Below are 25611 nucleotides of genomic sequence, written 5' to 3'. Positions count from 1 at the left end.
GTTAAATTATGAGGCAAGTTTTTAAAAATTCGTTCATGGGATGTGGGCGTCGCTGGCGAGGCCGGCATTTATTGCCCATCCCTAATTGCCCTTGAGAAGGTGGTGGTGAGCCGCCGCCTTGAACCGCTGCAGTCCGTGTGGTGAAGGTTCTCCCACAGTGCTGTTAGGAAGGGAGTTCCAGGATTTCAACGATGAAGGAACGGCGATATATTTCCAAGTTAGGATGGTGTGTGACTTGGAGGGGAACGTGCAGGTGGTGTTGTTCCCATATTCCCGCTGCTCTTGTCCTTCTCGGTGGTCGAGGTCGCGGGTTTGGGAGGTGCTGTCGAAGAAGTCTTGGCGAGTTGCTGCAGTGCATCCTGTGGATGGTACACACTGCAGCCACAGTGCACCGGTGGTGAAGGGAGTGAATGTTCAGGGTGGTGGATGGGGTGCCAATCAAGTGGGCTGCTTTGTCCTGGATGGTGTCGAGCTTCTTGAGTGTTGTTGGAGCTGCACTCATCCAGGCAAGTGGAGAGTATCCCATCACACTCCTGACTTGTGCCTTGTAGATGGTGGAGCGGCTTTGGGGAGTCAGGAGGTGAGTCACTCACCACAGAATACACAGCCTCTGACCTGCTCTTGCAGCCACAGTATTTATATGGCTGGTCCAGTTAAGTTTCTGGTCAATGGTGACCCCCAGGATGTTGATGGTGGGGGATTCGGTGATGGTAATGCCGTTGAATGTCAAGGGGAGGTGGTTGGACTCTCTCTTGTTGGAGATGGTTATTACCTGGCACTTGTCTGGCGCGAATGTTACTTGCCACTTATGAGCCCAAGCCTGGATGTTGTCCAGGTCTTGCTGCATGCGGGCTCGGACTGTTTCATTATTTGAGGGGTTGCGAATGGAACTGAACACTGTGCAATCATCAGCGAACATCCCCATTTCTGACCTTATGATGGAGGGAAGGTCATTGATGAAGCAGCTGAAGATGGTTGGGCCTAGGACACTGCCTTGAGGAACTCCTGCAGCAATGCCCTGGGGCTGAGATGATTGGCCTCCAACAACTACTACCATCTTCCTTTGTGCTAGGTATGACTCCAGCCACTGGAGAGTTTTCCCCTTGATTCCCATTGACTTCAATTTTACTAGGGCTCCTTGGTACCACACTCTGTCAAATGCTGCCTTGATGTCAAGGGCAGTCACTCTCACCTCACCTCTGGAATTCAGCTCTTTTTTGTCCACGTTTGGACCAAGGCTGTAATGAGGTCTGGAGCCAAGTGGTCCTGGCGGAACCCAAACTGAGCATAGGTGAGCAGCTTATTGGTGAGTAAGTGCTGCTTGATAGCACTGTCGACGACACCTTCCATCACTTTGCTGATGATTGAGAGTAGACTGATGGGGCGGTAATTGGCCGGATTGGATTTGTCCTGCTTTTTGTGGACAGGACATATCTGGGCAATTTCCCACATTGTCTGGTAGATGCCAGTGTTGTAGCTGTACTGGAACAGCTTGGCTAGAGGCGCAGCTAGTTCTGGAGCACAAGTCTTCAGCACTACAGCTGGGATGTTGTCGGGGTCCATAGCCTTTGCTGTATCCAGTGCAGTCAGCTGTTTCTTGATATCACGTGGAGTGAATTGAATTGGCTGAAGACTGGCTTCTGTGAAGGTGGGGATATCGGGAGGAGGCCGAGTTGGATCGTCCACTCGACAATTCTGGCTGAAGATGGTTGCAAACGCTTCAGCCTTGTCTTTTGCACTCACGTGCTGGACTCCGCCATCATTGTGAATGGGGATGTTTGCAGAGCCTCCTCCTCCCATTAGTTGTTTAATTGTCCATCACCATTCACGACTGGATGTGGCAGGACTGCAGAGCTTTGATCTGATCCATTGGTTGTGGAATCGCTTAGCTCTGTCTACAGCATGTTGCTTCTGCTGTTTAGCATGCATGTAGTTCTGAGTTGTAGCTTCACCAGGTTGGCACCTCATTTTTATCCGCCTGGTGCTGATCCTGGCATGCTCTTCTACACTCCTCATTGAGCTAGGGTTGATCCCCTGGCTTGTTGGTAATGTTAGAGTGAGGAATATGCCGGGCCATGTGGTTACAGATTGTGCTGGAATACAATTCTCCTGCTGCTGATGGCCCACAGTGCCTCATGGATGCCCAGTTTTGAGCTGCTAGATCTGTTCTGAATCTATCCCATTTAGCACGGTGGTAGTGCCACACAACACATTGGATAGTGTCCTCAGAGCGAAGACGGGACTTCGTCTCCACGAGGACTGTGCGGTGGTCACTCCTACCAATACTGTCATGGACAGATGCATTTGCGACAAGTAGATTGGTGAGGACGAGGTCAAGTAAGTTTTTTTTTTCCCCTCGTATTGGTTCGCTCACCACCTGCCGCAGGCCCAGTCTGGCAGCTATGTTCTTCAGGACTCAGCCAGCTCGGTCAGTAGTGGTGCTATCGAGCCACTCTTGGTGATTGACATTGAAGTCCCCCACCCAGAGTACATTCTGTGCCCTTGCTACCCTCAGTGCTTCCTCCAAGTGGTGTTCAACATGGAGGACTGATTCATCAGCCGAGGGAGTGCGGTAGGTGGTAATCAGCAGGAGGTTTCCTTGCCCATGTTTGACCTGATGCCATGAGATTTCATGGGGTCCAGAGTCAATGTTGAGGACTCCCAGGGCCACTCCTTCCTGGCTGCATATCACTGTACCGCCACCTCTGGTGGGTCTGTCCTGCCGGTGGGACAGGACATACCCAGGGATGGTGATGGAAGAGTCTGGGACATTGGCTGAAAAGTATGATTCTGTGAGTATGGCTATGTCAGGCTGTTGCTTGACTAGTCTGTGGGACAGTTCTCCCAATTTTGGCACAAGTCCCCAGATGTTAGTGAGGAGGACTTTGCAGGGTCAACTGGGCTGGGTTTGCCTTTGTCGTGTCTGGTGCTAGGTGGTCCGTCTGGTTTTATTCTTTATTACGACTTTTTACAACTGAGTGACTTGCTAGGCCATTTCAGAGGGCAATTAAGAATCAACCACATTCCTGTGGTTCTGGAGTCACATATAGGCCAGACCGGGTAAGGACAGCAGGTTTCCTTCCCTGAAGGGTTTTTAAGACAATCCGGTAGTTTCATGGCCACCGTTACTGATACTAGTATTTTAATTCCAGATTTTTTATTTAATTAATTGAATTTAAATTCCCCAGCTGCCGTGGTGGGATTTGAACTCATGACTCCAGATTATTAGTCCAGGCCTCTGGATTACTAGTCCAGTAACATAACCACTATGTTACTGTACCCTATCTTACACAAACTAGGGTTGTAGTCCCTGGAATTTAAAAGATTAAGGGGTGATTTGATTGAAGTTTTCAAGATATCAAGGGGAACTGATAGGGTAGATAGAGCTAAACTATTCCCACTGGTTGGGGAGTCTAGGACTAGGGGACATGGCCTAAAAATTAGAGCCAGGATTTCAGGAGTGAAGTTAGGAAACACTTCTACACGCAAAGGGTGACTGAAGTTTGGAATTCTCTTCTGCAAATGGCAGTTGATGCTAGCTCAATTGTTAATTTGAAATCTGAGATTGATAAATTTTTATTAACCAAAGGTATTAAGGGATATGGGGTTAAGGTGGGTCTATGGAGTTAGGTCACAGTTCAGCCATGATGTCATTGAATGGTGGTACAGGTTCGAGGGACTAAATGGCCTACTCCTGTTCCTATGTTCCTAGAATTGGAGGAGTGCAGAGATCTCGGAGGGTTGTAGGGCTGGAGGAGGTTAGAGATAGGGAGGGACGAGGCCATGGAGGCACTTTAGAAACAAGGATGAGAATTTTAAAATGGAGGTATTGCTGGACCAGGAACCAATGTAGGTCAGTGAGCACAGGGGTGATGGGTGAATGGGACTTTGTGTGGGCAGCAGAGTTTTGGATGAGCTCAAGTTTATGGAGGGTGGAAGATGGGAAGCTGGCCAGGAGAGCATTTGAATAGTCAAGACTAAAGGTAACAAAGGCATAGATGAGGGTTTCAGCAGCAGATGTGCCGAGACGGGTATATATGAAAGTGCATGTATGCAACTACTGGAAGCATTCATAAGATGACTGAACATGAGGCTTTTTTGTTGATAGGAAATGGAGATGTAATTGGAATCTCAAACATGGTTAACCCCCAGTAATTAGATGAATTTAGCGTACAAGGGTTAGAGTGTTCAAGAAGGGCAGACCAGTCAGGAATGAGAGAGGAGTGGCTGTATATGTTCGGGACACCTGAAAAGGAAGTAGACCCACTGGCATATAAGATAAGCTTCCCAGTGAGTTATTTTGGCTGCACTTCAAAGGAAGCAAAGATAACTTGAGTGGTGTGCAATAAAACATTAAATTCAAAAGAAAGAGGACATGTTACTCCATGAAGAGGTAAAAAAAGGTATGTGCAAGCAGAGGGCATCCTTACGTGAGACTTGAACCAGCTCAGTTATAAACTGGGAATGCTCAAATGAGCGAGAGTAATGTAAGATTGCTTTTTGACCCAGTGCATTAGTGATGCTAAGATAGGTAACTTGTGTCTCGACATGGTAAGGGCAAGTTACCCAGATAGCATACTGGGAACAGTAGTGGCACCCCTAGCTGACAGTGACCATAATGTTTTAATGCATTCATCTCTGCGTGCATGTGTAAAATTGTTGTATGTAATGTGTTGTCTATTTCTGTCACGCATGCAAATTTCTGTGTCACACTTATTGTGACTTCTAATTGACCTGAAGATCTGCGAACACCAGTCGGTCTCTAATTGATATGAATTAGAACTTGTGGCCTTAGCGAGGCACAGCGAGCTGCACGTTAACATTTTAGCATCAGGATAATAAATTCACACTGGGAAGCTTATCTTATACGCTAGTGGGTCTACTTCCTTTTCAACCCAGGTGTCCCTAACATATACAGGCACTCCACTCTCATTCCTGACTGGTCTGCCCTCCTGTTCTTAAAAACAGCATATCCTACTGTGCACAAGGATATTTATTTAAATATCACCTGTATAGTGTGTGTCTATCACACTTCTGGGCCCTGATATTAGAGTGATGGCGGGGGGAGGGTAAACCGCCCAATAAAAAAATGTCCGTTTCACACACGATCGCGATTCAATTGGTGCCACTTAACGTGGCTTCCGAGTTTGCCGTCCGAAAGCTGCGCAGCGGGTGGACTGCGCACCCGCATCACAGGCTGTCAGCTGGAGGAGCTCTATTTAAAGGGCCATTGCTCCAATGGCTGCTCCTGCAGCAAACACCCACACAGCACAATGGAGCAGCACAGGGGCGAGGCTGCTCCAAGGTATAACGATGCCTCACTCTAGGTGCTACTGGATGGGGTGAGGAGGAGGAGGGATGTTTTCTACCCGGCAGACGGGAGGAAGTGACCTGCCTCTGCCACCAAGAAGGCCTGGCTCGAGTGGCAGAGGAGGTCACCAACAGCAGCAACATCTCCCGCACCTGGATCCAGTGCAGGAAGTGCTTCAATGACCTAACTAGGTCAGTAAAAGTGAGTACACTTACTCATTCTCCTACATTCTGTCTTCCACATCACCGCTCCCTCCCACCCCCGCCAACTCATTCTGCACTGCCAACACTACTCTATCACATCACTCCTCACACCCACTTAAGACTCATCCTCAACTTACCTGCACTTCCTCATCTCCCCATTAGTCACCCCACCACTACCACTCACCCCAATCCTCATACAATGTCATGGTTCTGTCTCATATTCATCCTCTGACACATCTTTTTCATGGTCAGCCTCACCCAAAGCAATGCATTAATTGGTTGGCCACTTCACCATCACTCACTCACACGACTGTACTTTCTCCCCTTATAGGAGAAGAGAGTGCAAAATGCACAGGAGAGGTCGAGGACTGGAGGGGGGCCGCAACAAACACTGGTCCTCACAGACGCAGAGCAGGAGGCGCTGGAGCTGAGCTGCACCCTTGAGTGCCTGTCTGTCGGGGACGGCGAGCCTGGCATCCGAGAAACGTCTGGTGACAAAACTTTAACATTCAGCGCACACAATATGAATTGATGTTAACAATGATTGCCATCTTCAGCAGCTCAGTATGCTCATCGCAACATGACACATGCTGAATATTGCCTTCTGTTCTCTTACAGGGCCTTCAGTGACCGCAGTGAAGGCAGAGGGTAATTCCTCAGAGGACCTGTCGGCTTCTGAGGGTGCACAGTCACATTTTAGTGAGCCATCCACCAGCGCAGATACTCACACCTTGGTGGGTCCTAGTCCTCAGTTAGTTGGGTTGGCACCTGGTGAGTCACCATACACAAGTGAGCACGAGCAGATACAGATACTAGTGGCAGGGCCAGCTGTGGAGAGTTCGCGTCGTTGGGAGCACTCCTCTCCAGGCTCTGTTCAACTGGACGCAGATGCTGAACCCCGGGGACCATCCTTTAAAAGGAGAATGATTGAGGGGCGGCAGCACATTTGTGAGGTGCTGGAACAAGTGCCACGCGCGCACTCCACAATCACGCAGAGGATGGAGGAGTCCAACTCCTGCATGAGTGGAATGGTGGCACAGGAGGGAATCTCTGAGATACTGTCACAGGGACATGTGACACTATCTCAGAGAGTTGCTCAAGTGTGGGAATATCTGCAATGGAGAGAAGGCTAGCCTCCATTGAGCTTCAAGCACGGCTCACAAATGAGTCCATTCAGGACCTGACAATGGTCGTTCGGACTCAGGCAGCAGAATGTTGCTCACCCCTAAACAGGCAGACAGAAACTTTATAACTGGGCTTCCAAGGCATCGTACATGTCCTCCAAACTGTTTTCCAGCAGGGTGGTAGGAGTGATGTGGGCCTGGTCCAGGAGAGGGATGATGGCGAAAGGGGACATGGAAGTGGGGTCGCCGCTCAAAGCGCTCCCATGCCTCCCCTGTTGCCCTCCTCTCAACCAATACCTGCAATGCTGCCTCCTCTCCAGGTGGCCGAGTCTGCCCCTGCACAGGTGCAGGTGGAGCAGTCTTTGGCGGGGCCCTCACGGGCTCCAAAACCCAGAGGGCACAGGCCCAAAGTATCTAAGCAGTCAGGGCATGAACATGAGCAACCTGCCACTACCTCTGCTACAGCCGCAGAGGAAGAACCACATAGAAGAAGTTGGAAGAGTAAGGCAAAGGTTTTGTGAGCACGAAGGGAATGCACAAGGGTGTTTGACGGACTGTCATGTTTTTCATTTATATTTAGTTTCTGTTAAAGTGACATTAAATTTTATGATTGTTACCACTGCTGAAACGTCTTGCCCATTCTTGACTGGCTTTTGTGAGAGGGCCCTTTTATGAGGTTCACCATGAACGGCGACACTTGATGCCACCCTTTGGGTCACTTGACATTGGGTGTATGTGTAGTTGCAGGGAGGGGTGGGCAGCCTGGTGTGGGCGCTGCTCTTTCCAGGTGGTGTGAGGACTGGACTCTTCACACTTTCTGATGTTAGGAGAACCGATCACATATCAGTGACTCCCTGGCCTCATGAGCAGCCAGGTGAGCCGCTGCTCTGTCCATGGGTTCCTCCTCCTCCTCCATGTGGGTGGCAGATGTGAATGGGGCACTGTGTTGTGGAGCTGCAAGTAGCGGAAGTGCACACCGTGCCTACCGAGGGTGGTGGTGGTGGTGGTGGTGTTCGTCCTTGGATGTAATGGTGAATGCAGCCATGACACCATCCCATATTGATGGTGTGAGTTTGAGGAGGTTTGAAAAGTTGTTGAATATGTCTGAACAGAGAATTGTGAGTGGAAAGTAAGAATTTTCAGTGAAAACACAAAGATCTTGCAGCCAGAAGTTTGTGTGAAAGAACTGAGTGCCCTGGAGCAAGAACTCACCTTTTCTCCCCATCTGTCAAACAAGCATTTGAATGTCCCACTGGCTGCTGGCTGAAACACGTCTGACAGAACATGGAGTGTTTCCCACAGCACGGGAAACACGCTGAGGATGTTTCAAAATCGGACCCCTGCCTTAATGTGGACAAAATTAAGTACTTTAAATGAGTGTCTTAACTATCATCCCGCCGGCTTTAATTGCGGGTGGGACGTCAGTATTCGGGAGGCGTGCGCACCTAGATGCGTCAATGGGGAACCCGGAAGTCTGCGGGTTGGAGCTGGGTTCCGAACGTGCTCGGGTTTTCCCCGATTTTTAAAAAAAATTTTTGGAGCCCCCAACGCACCCGCAATTTAATTTTAAATTTGACCCCCTGATGTCACACTTCGTTACAGATGGAAAACCTTGAAACAAGAGAGGGGCAAAAAATTCCAAAAAAGACAAAGATAGCCAAGTATTTCATCCTGAGATTTACAAGTAATTTATCGGTGTCCAATTGAGCTCATGAGTTTAAAAGGAGCTGCAATTACCTGAGTTTCCACAGGAGTACTTGAGCAATGGATTTATTGGACAACCATACTCCAGACCACCCATGAGCATTGCCATGGGAGATCCGTTAGTGTTAATATCTAATTTATTTTCTCTCCATGAATCTCACGCATTAAAACGATAGTAATAAATCATTAATATATTTCAAACAGCAAAATTGATAATTATAGAACAAAATTGCAAATATTGGTATCACACTTTTTTCCCCCTCACGAGAGCCGATAATCTGCAAACAGCTGGTTTCCCAGAATGGTTCTTCTCTAGATTTCTGTCCACTTCCTTTCTTGAAGGCAGTGAGTCAGGTTGGGGCATAGTCACATAGCCGTGTTGACCTCGTGTGAATCCAAACTATGGGTGGGCTATTCAACTCTGGGGGGGCCATCACACCTGGGCCTGACCCTATCCCCATCTGACATCCAAGTCCATTAGAGGTTGCAGTCAGGAGCAGGATCCAGGCTAATTCAGTGCCCCCGTCTCAGGGATCCTTTGCTTATCGTGACCATACCCAGAACTCTACCATGGCTGAGCAATGGCATGAGTTTTACCATTTCACTGAGACAGGAAAAAGCAACTTCTGAGAAAATGTTCAACAATTGAGCAGCCAAAGGCTGTTATGAAAAGACTATAACTTGGGTTCTTGAGGGGCTGTGTTCCGACTGACTGACTACACCACCCAGTCCCACATGCTCTCCATCTGAATTGGATTCAAAGTTTAAACAGGAGTTCAAACAGACTGCTTTTCCCAATCTCCCATTAGAGACAAGAGCTGTATTCCTTGTCTGGCCTGGATTCCTATCCAGTTCCCTCGGGATATCAAACATGCTGCACCTCCCAGACACTGCACTAGTAACTGTCCCGTTATCCTTCCTGCTGCAAATGTATTTCAGATGGGCTGCTGCACACTTGACAGACATCCAAAGAAAAATCTGACACTTTCCATTACATATTGTCTCTGAAAATGCTTCAGTGAAAAACTACAATGTCATTTGATCTACAAAAGATGTGGGCAGAAGTTTAACTTCAATCCAAGCTTGTCTGGTGTCAGTGAGAGTTCAGTATTTTGCTAAGAATGTGCTTTCCATAATAATGCAATGGATATATATGCTGGAGTCACATTGAACACTGTCCCTATACCTACTACATACAGGCACAATATGGATGTGGGATATAATGACAGCTGTTTTATTAGAGGAATAAAAACCTACCCATTACGTGAATGGCACTCTTTGTCTACAGTTATAGGAGGTATATAAATATGGGTTCCATTGACATGATCATGGCTGATCTTCTACCTCAACTCCACTTTCCCGTCCTATCCCCATGTCCCTTCATTTCCTTAATGTCCAAAAACCTATTGATCCCAGTCTTGAATATACTCAACAACTGAGCATCCACAGCCCTCTGGGATAGAGAATTCCAAAGATTCACAACTCTCAGTGAAGAAATTTTTCCTCATCTCCGTCCTAAATGGCCGACCCCTTATCTTGAGACTATGATCTCTAGTTCTGGACTCTCCAGCCCGGGGAAACAGCCTCTCAGCATCTACCCTGTCAAGCCCTCTATGAGTTTTATACATTTCAGTGAGATCACCTCTCCTTCTTCCAAACTCCAGAGAATATAGGCCCATTCTACCCAATCTCTCCTCATAGGACAACCCTCTCATCTCAGGAATCAATTTAGTGAACCTTCGTTGCACCCTCTGTAAGGCAAATATTTCCTTCCTTGGGTAAAGAGACCAAAACTGTTCACAGTACTCCAGGTATGGTCTCACCAGAGCCCTATAGCCCAGAGCAGCAAAACCTCCTTACTCTTATACTCCAACCCCCTGGCAATAATACTCTTAAACTCCAACTCCCTGGCAATAAAGGCCATCATACCATTTACCTTCCTAATTGCTTGCTGTACCTGCATGTTAACTTTCTGTGATTCATTTACAAGGACACCCAAATCTCTCTGACTACCAACATTTCTTAGTCTCTCACCTTTTAAAAAATGTTCTGCTTTTCTATTCTTTCTACCAAAGTAGATAATTTCACATTTCCCCACATTATACTCCAATTGCCATCTTCTTGCCCACTCCTTAACCTGTCTATTTCCCTTTGCAGCCTTTTTGCATCGTCCTCACAGCTTACTTTCCCACCTGCTTTGTATCGTCGGCAAACTTGTATACATTACACTCGGTTCCCTCATCTAAGTCATTGACATATATTATAAACAGCTGAGGCCCAAGCACCGATCCTTACGGCACCCCACAAGTCACAACCTGCCAACCTGAAAGTGACCCTTTTATTCCTACTCTCTGTTTTCTGTCTATTAACCAATCCTTAATCCATGCTAATATATCACCCCCAATCCCATGAGCTCTAATCTTGTGTAATAACCTCTTGTGTGGCACCTTATCAAATGCCTCTTGAAATCCAAATATACTACATCCACTGGTTCCCCCTTATCTACCCTGCTAGTTACACCCTCAGAAAAATTCTAATAGGTTTGTTAAACACTATTTCCCTTTTCATAAAACCGTGTTGACTCTGCCTGATCATAGTATGATTTTCTAAGTGTCCTGTTACTATGTCTTTAATAATAGATTCTAATATTTTCCCTGCTACTGATGTCAGGCTAACAGGCCTATAATTCCCTGTTTTCTTTCCTCCTCCTTTCTTGAGTAGCAGGGTTACATTTGCTACCTTCCAATCCATGGGGTCTGTTCTAGAATCTAGGGAATTCTGGAAGATCAAAACCAATGCATCCACTATCTCTGCAGCCATCTCTTTTAAAACCCTGGGATGTAGGCCATCAGGTCCAGGGGATTTGTCAGCTTTTAGTCCCATTAATTTCGCCAGTACTTTTTCTTTACTAATATTAATTACTTTAAATTCCTCACTCTCATTAAACCCTTGGTCCCCCACTATTTCTGGTATGTTTTTTGTCTTCTACTGTGAAGACAGATACAAAATATTTGTTTAACGTCTCTGCCATTTCCTGATTCCCCATTATAATTTCTCCTGTCTCAGCCTCTAAGGGACCCACGTTTACTTTCGCTACTCTCTTCCTTTTTACATACTTGTAGAAACTCTTACAATCTGTTTTTGTATTTCTTGCTAGTTTACTCTCATATTCAATTTTCTCCCTCTTTATCAATTTCTTGGTCATCCTTTGCTGATTTCTAAAACCCTCCCAATTCTCAGGCTTACTACTCTTTTTGGCAACATTGTTAGCCTCTTCTAATCAAATACAATCCTAAATCTCTTTTAGTTAGCCACGGTTGGATCACTTTTCCCATGGAGTTTTTATTCCTCAAGGGAATGTATATTTGTTGAGAATTATGACATTTTTTTAAATGTTTGCCATTTCTTATCTACCATCATCTTTTAATCTAATTTCCCAATCTACCTTAGCCAGCTCGCCCCTCATGCCTACGTAATTGGCTTTGTTTAAATTTAAGACCCTAGTTTCGGACTTAACTACATCATTCTCAAACTCAATATGAAATTCATCATATTATGATTACCCTACCCCAGAGGATTCTTAACTATAAGATTACTAATTAACCCTGTCTCATGACACAATACTAGATCTAAAATAGTCTGTTCCCTAGTTGGTTCCTCCACATATCGTTCTAGAATACTGTCTCGAATGCATTCCACGAACTTGTCCTCCAAATTACTTTTGCCAATTTGGTTTGCTCAGTCTATATGAAGATTAAAGTCCCACGATTATTGCGTTACCCTTGTTACATGCTCCTCTAATTTCCTGATTTATACTCTATCCAACACTATAACAACTGTTGGGAGTAGTTTATTGGCCCCCTGCCAGTGTTTTCTGCCCCTTGTTATTTCTTAGCTCCACCCATGCTGATTCTACATCCTGATTTTCTGAGCTAAGATCCTTTCTCCCTACTGTCTTTATCTCATCCTTTATTATCAGGGCTACTCCCACTCCTTTTCCATTTTGCCTATCTTTTCTAAAAGTCAAGTACCCTGGAATATTTAGTTCCCAATCTTGGTCACCCTGTAACCACATCTCAATAATGGCTGCTAGATAAAACCTATTTATCTCTGTGCCATTAATTCATCTATCTTGTTACGAATGCTTTGTGCATTCAGATATAGCGCCTTTAATTTTAAATTTCTACTATTTTTCCCTCATGTGACCCTAGTCACTAACACCCTGTTACCTTTGTCAAATTCTCCATCCCTTCCTGACACTGTGCTTGTTTTTACCCAAATCACTACTTCGACTTTTCTCTTTAGACTTAGAAAGGTAACATGGATGTGTGTGTGTGTATACACTGTGGACAGATGTGTGTGTGTCTAAACTTATTCTATTGCAGTGTGTACCATCTACAAGATGCACTGCAGCAACTCGCCAAAGCGGCTTCAACCAGCACCTCCCAAACCCGCGACCTCTACCACCTAGAAGGACAAGAGCAGCAGGTACATGGGAACAACACCACCTGCATGTTCCCCTCCAAGTCACATACCATCCTGACTTGGAAATATATCGCTGTTCCTTCATCGTCGCTGGGTTAAAATCCTGGAACTCCCTTCCTAACATCACTGTGGGAGAACCTTCACCACACGGACTGAAGTGGTTTAAGAAGGCGGCTCACCACCACCATCTCAAGGGCAATTAGGGATCGGCAATAAATGCTGGACTTGCCAGCGACGCCCACGTCCCATGAATTAAGATTTAAAAAAATTACTGAAGTGTATTCATTTCAGCAGCATTCTCCAGTTATTCATAATTTCACAATTAAGAGAATGTTAACTGCCAGTTCTCTTGATCTGCACCCGAGGGAGAACTCAATCACATGTCATTGCCTCATGGCAGCACTCAGCTGCCTTTACAGACTACGTTCACCGGCACCTGCCAAAGGGTAGCTCTCTAGTACTTTTAATTAAATGAGTAGTACAGCAAAGCATTTATTCTCTTAAACCTTTCTTTGTGCCGCAGACCTCCGTGCACCCATTGTCCAACGATTCTCCAAGGATCACGTGTCTGACTACAGGACCTTCTTGCTGGGGAGGAGGGAGAACACTCTGTACGTGGGAGCCAGAGGCACCTTGTTTGCTCTTAGCCTTACTGCAGTGACCCAAGAGGTTAAGGCGGCGGTGAGTAAGCTGTGGTACTTGATCTCCTTGTATCTGTTGTATTGATGAGATGTGGAAGGGGTTCCACACCTGTGGGAATTCTGGGCATTTGTGAGGATGGAAGACTTGCTTGGCTGATGTAGGTGCAATTTTTAAATTTGCTTTAATCTCTCAATTTAAAGGAAAGGCTTCCAGTTTCTTCCTCAATCCTTAAGGAAATCCTAATTCCCAGCCAGCCAGGTAGCCGAGCACCCAGCTTCTAACTGAGCACTTAAGGGTGTGTGAGGGCAGTCTGGGAGAGGTAGAGCTCACCTGATTTATGTTTTCCCCTTATTCCCTATGGATACACCTTGACCCCACTTGCCATGTCACCCTAAAGACCCATGGGAAGATTGGTCACTTTCCATTGGAGGGCTTGTGGGAATGAACTTTCATCTTACCACCTTAGGTAGAAGAACAACATTGAATCAGGATTAAGAGCAGGAGTAGACCATTTGGCCCCTCGAGCCTGCTCTGCCATTTGATAAGATCGTGGCTGATCTGATTGGTCTAAGTAAATCTGTTACTACAGCTTCTCTCTAGCTTCAATGCAGGCAATTAGTGCGAAGTTACAGGCAACTGCTTTGGACTCTCTTGTTTTTCTGCTCAGGCCTATTGCACCTAAGGCAGCAGAGAAAGAAGACTATTGTCTTATTGCTGGGTTGAACTTGGTCCCCTGATAAGAGAGGCATTGTTTAAACAATGTGCCTCTTTGTTCCTCCTTCACATACTTCTGAACCATGTGAATTGGCCTTGTGGGTGAATTCTGGGTAATTCAGCTGCAGAATGGAAAAATAAGCAAGCAAGCGATCTGTGCTCAAACTGTTGGGGAGTAAGAGAGTGGAACTCTTAGTGAATTCATGTCGTTGGATTGTTGTCCAAAATGACAGAATGTGGGGGTAACACAGTGACCTGTTCCAGACAAAAGACCATTAGTCCATCCAGCCTGTCCATTCAGTTAACCATTTGCTGTCCTGTAAGAGATCTTATATATTATTTACAAAATCTGATAACCATGCATTCTTTCAGATCTCAAAAATATCTTCTTCTTGAAACCTCTTAAAAGCTTTCCTTTTCCTCACTGGGAGGGGGAGAACTCACCTGATTTTTTTATTCTTGTGCTGGCAATTTGTTCCATATGTTGGTGACCTCCTTGCTCAAGAATTTCTGTGTTTTAATTACCTCAGTTTTCTGTACCTTAAATTGATGCTCCTGGTTTTGGAATCTCATATGGCAGGGAAATCTAATCTGTTTCCATAGAAATCTATAGCACAGAAGGAGGCCATTCAGCTCATTGTGTCTGTGCTGGTTCTTTGTTGGAGGATTCCAAAACTGATCCCACTACCCCACTCATAACCCTGTATCTTCGATTGGTTCAAATATTTATCTAATTTTCCTTTCAACGATGCAATGTTGTCTACCTAAATCATTCCCCCTGCAGCAAAGCATTCCATGCTCCAACAACCCTCTGTGTAAATAAATGTCTCTTTGTATTGAAGTGATAAATTTAAATTTACAACCTTCGTCACTGACTTCCCAAGCAGAGGAAATGATCTTTCACTATTCACTCTATTAAAACTCTTCATCATTTTAAAAACCTCTTAAATTTTCTCTTAGCATTCTCTGTTCCAGTGGAAATAGTCCCAGTCTCTCCTCATAATTATAGTTCCTTAACCCTGACATCATCGATGGGAATCCACACTCTACGCTCTCTACAGTTTTAATGTCCTTTCTATAATGGGTCGCTCAAAACTGGACTGACCGAATAATTTGAATAAATTCAGTATTACTTCTTTACTCTCGTACTCCATGCCCCAATCTATGCCTAATCTTTGAAACGTCTATCAAGTCTCACCTTAGTCTTTTCTCGAGAGAAAATCCTATGATACACATCACTCTTCATAGCTCAGCATCTTATGTTCTGATAATCTTGTAGCCATCTGCTGAACTCTCTCCAACAACCAGAACCTGTGTAACTGATACCTTTCTGGGCGCAGTCTCATCAACATTCATCCTAAGTATGGGTGGAATTTGTGAAACGTTATGAGCTTCGTGATCCCTATAGACCGAGGTCTGTCCCATTTGGGCCTACCCTATGGTGAGCAAGCTTATCCACTGCTCCCACATCACACAGGCTAGAGCAACTCTCGTTTTTAGCTGTAAGAAGATTCAGTTCCCCTTGTGGTGAAGTCCAACTGTTCCCACAACAAATGCGTAGGTGAATAATCTACACATTAGATTATTCTGTGGGAGCAGGTAATGTACAAGCTCTACCTCAAACCCAGGAGGTACCCTGGAGCCCTTTCCTGGAAGTTTACGTGACTCAAACACATGTACTGACCATCCCCTAAGAAGGTAAGAATGGGCCATAAGCTAACAGTCCCACAAAGGGTATTGAGGAAACCCAACAAGATCCCTCTCAATGTGGGGAGGAATCTTGAACTCCCTTTGACTCAGGTGAACCACAGGTATCATTGCCAAGTTATCTTGACCCTCCAAATAATGTGATGTTTTGAGGGTGGGCATAACATTGGCACCAATCTATCAATGTATTCTCCTGTAAGTACTGTGCGACTAAACTGTACAATGACTTTGTGTATTTATTTTTGTCTGAATGAAAATTAAAAGGAGATACAACATATATTAAATAGATCCTGACCTTATGTACAACTTTTGTGCATTGTATGCAAGGCATTTACCACACTTACGCAGCTGTAATATCGGAGACTCTGATTCAGCAGTGAAATGTACATGTGTAGAAGCTGACCCTGAAGCACAGGCCGTATACTACCAGACGTCAGTGACTAGTCCTGCCTTATCCAGTATGTATTGTCTATGTGCACAAACTGACTAAGACACACACAGACGTACAATACCAAACTTCAGTGACCTACCACCTTAGCTTACACCAGAGATTTTCTTTTCAGAACTATATAAGCTTACTTTACCACGGAGAGGAGTCCTTGGGTGACTTTGAAGGTAAAGGTGCGGGGGTGGGTAAAGAAGCCATTGCTGGAGATGCTTTGGCTATGATCAGTTAGGTAAGAGTGGAACCAATCACTGCATTATGGCTCATTTGTGACTTTTTGGTTAGGGTAGTTCCAGTACTGTGGCAGGGGCAGAAACCTGATTGGAGTTTAGTCGTGTCATATTTTATTGATGGGATTGACGTGGAGTTTCAGGAAAGATGGGCACGAATTTAGAATAAGATGACATAGTCAAGGACATTGGCGATGGGGTAGTAATCTACAAGGACAAAGGATCAAGGGTGGGTTTTTTGAGGAGGGGATTGATGATAGTGATTTTGAAAAGGAGGGGAACAGTACCTGAGGAGAGGAAACCATTTACAAAAGGGCGTTGGGTGGTCAGCAGTTTTGTGGGAATGGGGTGGAGGAGATCAGGAACTGGATCTCATGAACGAGACGAGCTTAAAGAGGGCATGAGAGCCGATGGGAGGGAAACATGAGAGAAGGATGCAGGTTCAGGGCTAGGACATAGGGGAACCTGGGTGAGGTTCGGCTTGGTGAGGAAGGGAAGGAAGCTGCAGAGGCAACTGAACAGATGGTCTCAACATTAGTGACAAAGAAGTCTGTGAGCTGCTTGCATTTGTTCTTGGAGGTGAGGGTGGAAAGGCAGGGGACAGCATTGATACATATTCTGTGGAGTGCTCCTTATTCCCAGTGGGAATTTTTATGTCGTTCTCCTCCCTTCCCACTGCACGTGGTCAACGAATGTCCAACGCTGTCTCTGTCCATTTTTTCTTCCATAATAATGGTTTCAAAATGTAAATCTTTATACGTTTACTTGTGAATTGGGGAAAAAGTTTGTACTCACCGTCTTGGCTCTTTTTTTCTGTCACTCCTCAGTGATCGTCTTATTTCATAGCCACTAACTTCACAATGAATTTGGGCACTGTGCATGGCAAACAACAGGCCCTATGCTGTTCAGTCACGTGCTACACGTGTCCCAGATTGGGTCTTAAGAAGTTCAGAGGTAACTTGGAAAGAATATGCTGACTGGACTGTCACTGTGTGTTTGTTACCTGCTCCCTTGTTGCATTCCTCAATTTACACCTGTCTGTTTCTTCGGCAGATCACGTGGGAAGTTTCAGAGGAGCAGAGGGAGGACTGCACCGCAAAAGGCAAGACTAGGGTACGTGTTTCTATATTTATGTACATCTGTGGGCTTTAATATAATACTGTCCCCCTTGGGGAAAAAAAGGAAAATGGGAAAGGGAAGAGAAATTGAAAATTATTTGAACCCACATCCTTTCCCTCTCCCATTCCCAGTCTTTTTTGTCTCTGTTGCTCTCCCATCTAATCGTCTCTAACTTTCTGCTGGCCTCACTGTACCACAACAATAGTCAGGAGTGTTCTTGCAAAGCATGGCTAACCTAATCTGGCCTGCGATGTGAAACCAGCCTCTCTGCTATGGTGAAAACGAACCAGTTTGACATTGCTGGGGAGGCTGTCACAGTCCAGCTTCCCAGCAGTGTTCCCTGTGACAGTGGAAGCCAGTAGACATGGAAGGAAGCGGCCAGATCAGGAGAAAGGCAAGAGAGGGATCATTCGTAGAGGAACAGACAAGCAGATCAGCGGGAGACGAATTAGGATTTGGCCGAGATATAAGAGGTGTAAAAGAAAAAGCTGAGATATGCATACGGGGTTTCGAAGGAATGAAGTACATTGACTACTGGAGATGAGGAAGGGGACTAGCTCATAAATAAACCTCTACTTCATTTTAGTTATCTCACTGGAGGAGTTGGGGGCTCAAGAAATGCTAAATTAAAGTAAAGAATCAATGAACGGGAGAAAAGTGAAAGAAATAATGAACAAAACCTTTGAAAAAGAAAGCGAGAAATAAAGATATGGAGAATAGCAGAGACGATGGGGTAGAAATAACTCAAGGGAAAGTTGAAAGGGATCCGAGAGTGCGAGTAGATTTGGAACGTAACGTGTTAAATGACTGTGGACCAGCAGTAAATAAGGTGAATAGAATGTTGAATTATATCGGTTGGTCCATTAAGTCTAAGTGAGAAGAAGTCATGCTAAAACCACACAGTGCACCTTGTGAGATTGCCCCTTGAGTACCCATGTTCAGTTTTGGTCACTGAGACTTTCACACCACAGAGGTGATGCAGAGACGGTCACGAAGCTGATCTCTGATGTCAAATGCTGAGTGGAGCCACTCTCTGAGCTGTTGTCTTGAATATGTCCAGTGCAGCAGCTCTCCACCATGGCTCCGACTCCCTTTTGAAAGGTGATATTGTAGAAAGGCTGATGGAAAAGATGGGAATCACTTTGTTTAATTTCTTACAGGAAGAATGCAACAATTTCATCCGGGTCCTGGAGTACATCAATGATACGCACATTTTCACCTGCGGAACGTTCGCCTTTAACCCGCAGTGCGCCTACATTGTAAGAGAAATTCTCTTTTGTTACTGAGGCCTCAGTGAGGCAGTGCGCTTCGCTGTGTTTGAATTTTCATATGTCAGTGAGACTAGCCGAGCTGTATTAGTTTCCTCAGAATAATAAATAGTAAAGTATAAGAGTGGTGTTATCATGGAAACCTGTCACAAGACTGCTCACTCAGTTCATAGAGAGGATGCAGTAATATGACTAGATGGACAGTGATATCATTGCCAATCAGGACAAATTGATCAACTTAAGCAGCTTTTTATGACCTGGCTGTTAATTTGATGTTCCAGGAATTACATCAACCCAAAGTCTGGCCCATCTAGTAGACTGTGCCCTGTTTTCACTGGTTCTGCCCTTGTAATAGAACCAAAGAGTTGAGTTTGCAAATATTCAGGCAAATATTCCTCAAATTGGCTGTGAACCAGCACAAGTGAGTCATTTGGGGATGTGACTGATGTGCACAGTAGTGACGGAAGGATTGTTGGGTTGTGTTCATTAGTGAGCAAGGGACTGGTGTGTGTGTGTGTGTGTGTGTGTGTGTATAGCGAGCGAGGGGCTGGTGTGTGAGTGTGTGCAGTAGCGAGCGAGGGGCTGGTGTGTGAGTGCGTGCAGTGCGAGCGAGGGGCTGGTGTGTGAGTGTGTGCAGTAGCGAGCGAGGGGCTGGTGTGGTGCGTGCAGTAGCGAGCGAGGGGCTGGTGTGTGAGTGCGTGCAGTAGCGAGCGAGGGGCTGGTGCGTGCAGTAGCGAGCGAGGGGCTGGTGCGGTGCGTGCAGTAGCGAGCAAGGGGCTGGTGTGTGAGTGCGTGCAGTGGCAAGCGAGGGGCTGGTGTGTGAGTGCGTGCAGTAGCGAGCGAGGGGCTGGTGCGGTGCGTGCAGTAGCGAGCAAGGGGCTGGTGTGTGAGTGCGTGCAGTGGCAAGCGAGGGGCTGGTGTGTGAGTGCGTGCAGTGGCAAGCGAGGGGCTGGTGTGTGAGTGCGTGCAGTAGCGAGCGAGGGGCTGGTGCGGTGCGTGCAGTAGCGAGCGAGGGGCTGGTGTGTGAGTGCATGCAGTAGCGAGCGAGGGGCTGGTGTGCGAGTGCGTGCAGTGGCAAGCGAGGGGCTGGTGTGTGAGTGCGTGCAGTAGCGAGCGAGGGGCTGGTGCGTGCAGTAGCGAGCGAGGGGCTGGTGTGTGAGTGCGTGCAGTGGCAAGCGAGGGCTGGTGTGTGAGTGCGTGCAGTAGCGAGCGAGGGGCTGGTGCGGTGCGTGCAGTAGCGAGCGAGGGGCTGGTGTGTGAGTGCATGCAGTAGCGAGCGAGGGGCTGGTGTGCGAGTGCGTGCAGTGGCGAGGGAGGGGCTGGTGCGTGCAGTAGCAAGCGAGGGGCTGGTGCGGTGCAGTAGTGAGGGAGGGGCTGGTGCGGTGCGTGCAGTAGCGAGCGAGGGGCTGGTGTGTGAGTGTGTGCAGTAGCGAGCGAGGGGCTGGTGTGTGAGTGTGTGCAGTAGCGAGTGAGGGGCTGGTGTGTGAGTGTGTGCAGTAGCGAGCGAGGGGCTGGTGTGTGAGTGCGTGCAGCAGCGAGCGAGGGGCTGGTGTGTGAATGCGTGCAGTAGCGCGCGAGGGGCTGGTGCGTGCAGTAGCGTGCGAGGGGCTGGTGTGTGAGTGTGTGCAGTGGCGAGCGAGGGGCTGGTGTGTGAGTGTGTGCAGTGGCGAGCGAGGGGCTAGTGTGTGAGTGTGTGCAGTAGCGAGCGAGGGGCTGGTGCGTGCAGTAGCGAGCGAGGGGCTGGTGTGTGAGTGTGTGCAGTAGCGAGCGAGGGGCTGGTGTGTGAGTGTGTGCAGTAGCGAGCGAGGGGCTGGTGCGGTGCGTGCAGTAGCGAGCGAGGGGCTGGTGCGGTGCGTGCAGTAGCGAGCGAGGGGCTGGTGTGTGAGTGCGTGCAGCAGCGAGCGAGGGGCTGGTGTGTGAGTGTGTGCAGTAGCGAGCGAGGGGCTGTTGCGTGCAGTAGCGAGCGAGGGGCTGGTGTGTGAGTGTGTGCAGCAGCGAGCGAGGGGCTGGTGTGTGAGTGCGTGCAGTAGCGAGCAAGGGGCTGGTGCGTGCAGTAGCGAGCGAGGGGCTGGTGTGTGCAGTAGCGAGCGAGGGGCTGGTGCGGTGCGTGCAGCAGCGAGCGAGGGGCTGGTGTGTGAGTGCGTGCAGTAGCGAGCGAGGGGCTGGTGCGTGCAGTAGTGAGCGAGGGGCTGGTGCGGTGCGTGCAGCAGCGAGCGAGGGGCTGGTGTGTGAGTGCGTGCAGCAGCGAGCGAGGGGCTGGTGTGTGAGTGTGTGCAGCAGCGAGCGAGGGGCTGGTGTGTGAGTGTGTGCAGTAGCGAGCGAGGGGCTGGTGTGTGAGTGTGTGCAGTAGCGAGCGATGGGCTGGTGTGCGAGTGTGTGCAGTAGCGAGCGAGGGGCTGGTGTGTGAGTGTGTGCAGCAGCGAGCGAGGGGCTGGTGTATGAGTGTGTGCAGCAGCGAGCGAGGGGCTGGTGTGTGAGTGCGTGCAGTAGCGAGCGAGGGGCTGGTGTATGAGTGTGTGCAGCAGCGAGCGAGGGGCTGGTGTGTGAGTGCGTGCAGTAGCGAGCGATGGGCTGGTGTGCGAGTGTGTGCAGTAGCGAGCGAGGGGCTGGTGTGTGAGTGTGTGCAGCAGCGAGCGAGGGGCTGGTGTGTGAGTGCGTGCAGTAGCGAGCGAGGGGCTGGTGTATGAGTGTGTGCAGCAGCGAGCGAGGGGCTGGTGTGTGAGTGCGTGCAGTAGCGAGCGAGGGGCTGGTGTATGAGTGTGTGCAGTAGCGAGCGAGGGGCTGGTGTGTGAGTGCGTGCAGTAGCGAGCGATGGGCTGGTGTGCGAGTGTGTGCAGTAGCGAGCGAGGGGCTGGTGTGTGAGTGTGTGCAGTAGCGAGCGAGGGGCTGGTGCGGTGCGTGCAGTAGCGAGCGAGGGGCTGGTGTGTGAGTGTGTGCAGTAGCGAGCGAGGGGCTGGTGTGTGAGTGTGTGCAGTAGCGAGCGAGGGGCTGGTGTGTGAGTGTGTGCAGTAGCGAGCGAGGGGCTGGTGCGGTGCGTGCAGTAGCGAGCGAGGGGCTGGTGTGTGAGTGTGTGCAGCAGCGAGCGAGGGGCTGGTGTGTGAGTGTGTGCAGTAGCGAGCGAGGGGCTGGTGTGTGAGTGTGTGCAGCAGCGAGCGAGGGGCTGGTGTGTGAGTGTGTGCAGTAGCGAGCGAGGGGCTGGTGTGTGAGTGCGTGCAGTAGCGAGCAAGGGGCTGGTGCGTGCAGTAGCGAGCGAGGGGCTGGTGTGTGCAGTAGCGAGCGAGGGGCTGGTGTGTGAGTGTGTGCAGCAGCGAGCGAGGGGCTGGTGTGTGAGTGCGTGCAGTAGCGAGCGAGGGGCTGGTGTGTGAGTGTGTGCAGTAGCGAGCGAGGGGCTGGTGTGTGAGTGTGTGCAGTAGCGAGCGAGGGGCTGGTGCGGTGCGTGCAGCAGCGAGCGAGGGGCTGGTGTGTGAGTGCGTGCAGTAGCGAGCGAGGGGCTGGTGCGGTGCGTGCAGCAGCGAGCGAGGGGCTGGTGTGTGAGTGCGTGCAGTAGCGAGCGAGGGGCTGGTGTGTGAGTGCGTGCAGTAGCGAGCGAGGGGCTGGTGTGTGAGTGCGTGCAGTAGCGAGCGAGGGGCTGGTGCGTGCAGTGGCGAGGGAGGGGCTGGTGTGTGCAGTAGCGAGCGAGGGGCTGGTGCGGTGTGTGCGTGCAGTAGCGAGCGAGGGGCTGGTGCGGTGCGTGCAGCAGCGAGCGAGGGGCTGGTGTGTGAGTGCGTGCAGTAGCGAGCGAGGGGCTGGTGCGGTGCGTGCAGTAGCGAGCGAGGGGCTGGTGTGTGAGTGTGTGCAGTAGCGAGCGAGGGGCTGGTGTGTGAGTGTGTGCAGTAGTGAGCGAGGGGCTGGTGCGGTGCGTGCAGCAGCGAGCGAGGGGCTGGTGTGTGAGTGCGTGCAGTAGCGAGCGAGGGGCTGGTGCGTGCAGTAGCGAGCGAGGGGCTGGTGCGGTGCGTGCAGTAGCGAACGAGGGGCTGGTGTGTGAGTGCGTGCAGTAGCGAGCAAGGGGCTGGTGTGTGAGTGCGTGCAGTGATGAGGGAGGGGCTGGTGTGTGAGTGCGTGCAGTGATGAGGGAGGGGCTGGTGTGTGAGTGCATGCAGTAGCGAGCGAGGGGCTGGTGTGCGAGTGCGTGCAGTGGCGAGGGAGGGGCTGGTGTGCGAGTGCGTGCAGTGGCGAGCAAGGGGCTGGTGTGCGAGTGTGTGCAGTAGCGAGCGAGGGGCTGGTGCGTGCAGTAGCAAGCGAGGGGCTGGTGCGGTGCGTGCAGTAGCGAGCGAGGGGCTGGTGTGTGAGTGTGTGCAGTAGCGAGCGAGGGGCTGGTGTGTGAGTGTGTGCAGTAGCGAGCGAGGGGCTGGTGTGTGAGTGTGTGCAGTAGCGAGCGAGGGGCTGGTGTGTGAGTGTGTGCAGTAGCGAGCGAGGGGCTGGTGTGTGAGTGTGTGCAGTAGCGAGCGAGGGGCTGGTGTGCGAGTGTGTGCAGTCGCGAGCGAGGGGCTGGTGCGTGCAGTAGCAAGCGAGGGGCTGGTGCGGTGCGTGCAGTAGCGAGCGAGGGGCTGGTGTGTGAGTGTGTGCAGTAGCGAGTGAGGGGCTGGTGTGTGAGTGCGTGCAGCAGTGAGCGAGGGGCTGGTGTGTGAGTGCGTGCAGTAGCGAGCGAGGGGCTGGTGTGTGCAGTAGCGAGCGAGGGGCTGGTGCGTGCAGCAGCGAGCGAGGGGCTGGTGTGTGAGTGCGTGCAGTGGCGAGCGAGGGGCTGGTGCGTGCAGTAGCGAGCGAGGGGCTGGTGTGTGAGTGTGTGCAGTAGCGAGCGAGGGGCTGGTGTGTGCAGTAGCGAGCGAGGGGCTGGTGTGTGAGTGCGTGCAGTCGCGAGCGAGGGGCTGGTGTGTGCAGTAGCGAGCGAGGGGCTGGTGCGTGCAGTAGCGAGCGAGGGGCTGGTGTGTGAGTGCGTGTAGTAGCGAGCGAGGGGCTGGTGTGTGAGTGTGTGCAGTAGCGAGCGAGGGGCTGGTGTGTGAGTGCGTGCAGTAGCGAGCGAGGGGCTGGTGTGTGCAGTAGCGAGCGAGGGGCTGGTGTGTGAGTGTGTGCAGTAGCGAGCGAGGGACTGGTGTGTGAGTGCGTGCAGTTGCGAGCGAGGGGCTGGTGTGTGAGTGCGTGCAGTAGCGAGCGAGGGGCTGGTGTGTGAGTGTGTGCAGTAGCGAGCGAGGGGCTGGTGTGTGAGTGCGTGCAGTAGCGAGCGAGGGGCTGGTGTGTGAGTGTGTGCAGTAGCGAGCGAGGGGCTGGTGTGTGCAGTAGCGAGCGAGGGGCTGGTGTGTGCAGTAGCGAGCGAGGGGCTGGTGTGTGCAGTAGCGAGCGAGGGGCTGGTGCGGTGCGTGCAGTAGCGAGCGAGGGGCTGGTGTGTGAGTGCGTGCAGTAGCGAACGAGGGGCTGGTGTGTGAGTGCGTGCAGTGGCAAGCGAGGGGCTGGTGTGTGAGTGCGTGCAGTGATGAGGGAGGGGCTGGTGTGTGAGTGCGTGCAGTGATGAGGGAGGGGCTGGTGTGTGAGTGCGTGCAGTGGCGAGGGAGGGGCTGGTGTGCGAGTGTGTGCAGTAGCGAGCGAGGGGCTGGTGCGTGCAGTAGCAAGCGAGGGGCTGGTGCGTGCAGTAGCAAGCGAGGGGCTGGTGTGTGAGTGTGTGCAGTAGCGAGCGAGGGGCTGGTGCGTGCAGTAGCAAGCGAGGGGCTGGTGTGTGAGTGCGTGCAGTGATGAGGGAGGGGCTGGTGTGTGAGTGCGTGCAGTGATGAGGGAGGGGCTGGTGTGTGAGTGCATGCAGTGGCGAGGGAGGGGCTGGTGTGTGAGTGTGTGCAGTAGCGAGCGAGGGGCTGGTGTGTGAGTGCGTGCAGTAGCGAGCGAGGGGCTGGTGCGGTGCGTGCAGTAGCGAGCGAGGGGCTGGTGTGCGAGTGTGTGCAGTAGCGAGCGAGGGGCTGGTGTGTGAGTGCGTGCAGTAGCGAGCGAGGGGCTGGTGCGGTGCGTGCAGTAGCGAGCGAGGGGCTGGTGTGTGAGTGTGTGCAGTAGCGAGCGAGGGGCTGGTGTGTGAGTGTGTGCAGTAGCGAGCGAGGGGCTGGTGCGGTGCGTGCAGTAGCGAGCGAGGGGCTGGTGTGTGAGTGTGTGCAGTAGCGAGCGAGGGGCTGGTGTGTGAGTGTGTGCAGTAGCGAGCGAGGGGCTGGTGTGTGAGTGCGTGCAGTGGCAAGGGAGGGGCTGGTGTGTGCAGTAGCGAGCGAGGGGCTGGTGCGTGCAGTGGCGAACGAGGGGCTGGTGTGCGAGTGTGTGCAGTAGCGAGCGAGGGGCTGGTGTGTGAGTGTGTGCAGTAGCGAGCGAGGGGCTGGTGCGGTGCGTGCAGTAGCGAGCGAGGGGCTGGTGTGTGAGTGTGTGCAGTAGCGAGCGAGGGGCTGGTGTATGAGTGTGTGCAGTAGTGAGCGAGGGGCTGGTGCGGTGCGTGCAGCAGCGAGCGAGGGGCTGGTGTGTGAGTGCGTGCAGTAGCGAGCGAGGGGCTGGTGCGGTGCGTGCAGTAGCGAGCGAGGGGCTGGTGTGTGAGTGCGTGCAGTAGCGAGCGAGGGGCTGGTGCGTGCAGTCGCGAGCGAGGGGCTGGTGTGTGAGTGCGT

General features: G+C 50.3%; 1 protein-coding gene across 2 annotated transcripts in view; it reads left to right on the top strand.

Moving 5' to 3' along the window:
* LOC137332159 (semaphorin-4C-like) overlaps positions 1–25611 on the top strand; it is a 105664-nt gene that overhangs the window by 15396 nt on the left and 64657 nt on the right. For both annotated transcript variants that reach the window (XM_067995866.1, XM_067995865.1), the window contains exons 2-4: positions 13351–13508; positions 17619–17678; positions 18845–18943. In XM_067995866.1, coding sequence (XP_067851967.1) covers positions 13351–13508; positions 17619–17678; positions 18845–18943 — 317 coding nt within the window. The remainder of the gene's footprint in view (positions 1–13350; positions 13509–17618; positions 17679–18844; positions 18944–25611) is intronic.

This window comes from Heptranchias perlo, chromosome 14 (assembly GCF_035084215.1).
Source record: "Heptranchias perlo isolate sHepPer1 chromosome 14, sHepPer1.hap1, whole genome shotgun sequence".
Lineage (NCBI taxonomy): Eukaryota > Metazoa > Chordata > Chondrichthyes > Hexanchiformes > Hexanchidae > Heptranchias > Heptranchias perlo.
Note: the sequence above shows the minus strand (reverse complement) of the source record. Positions and strands in the feature narration are given on the sequence as shown.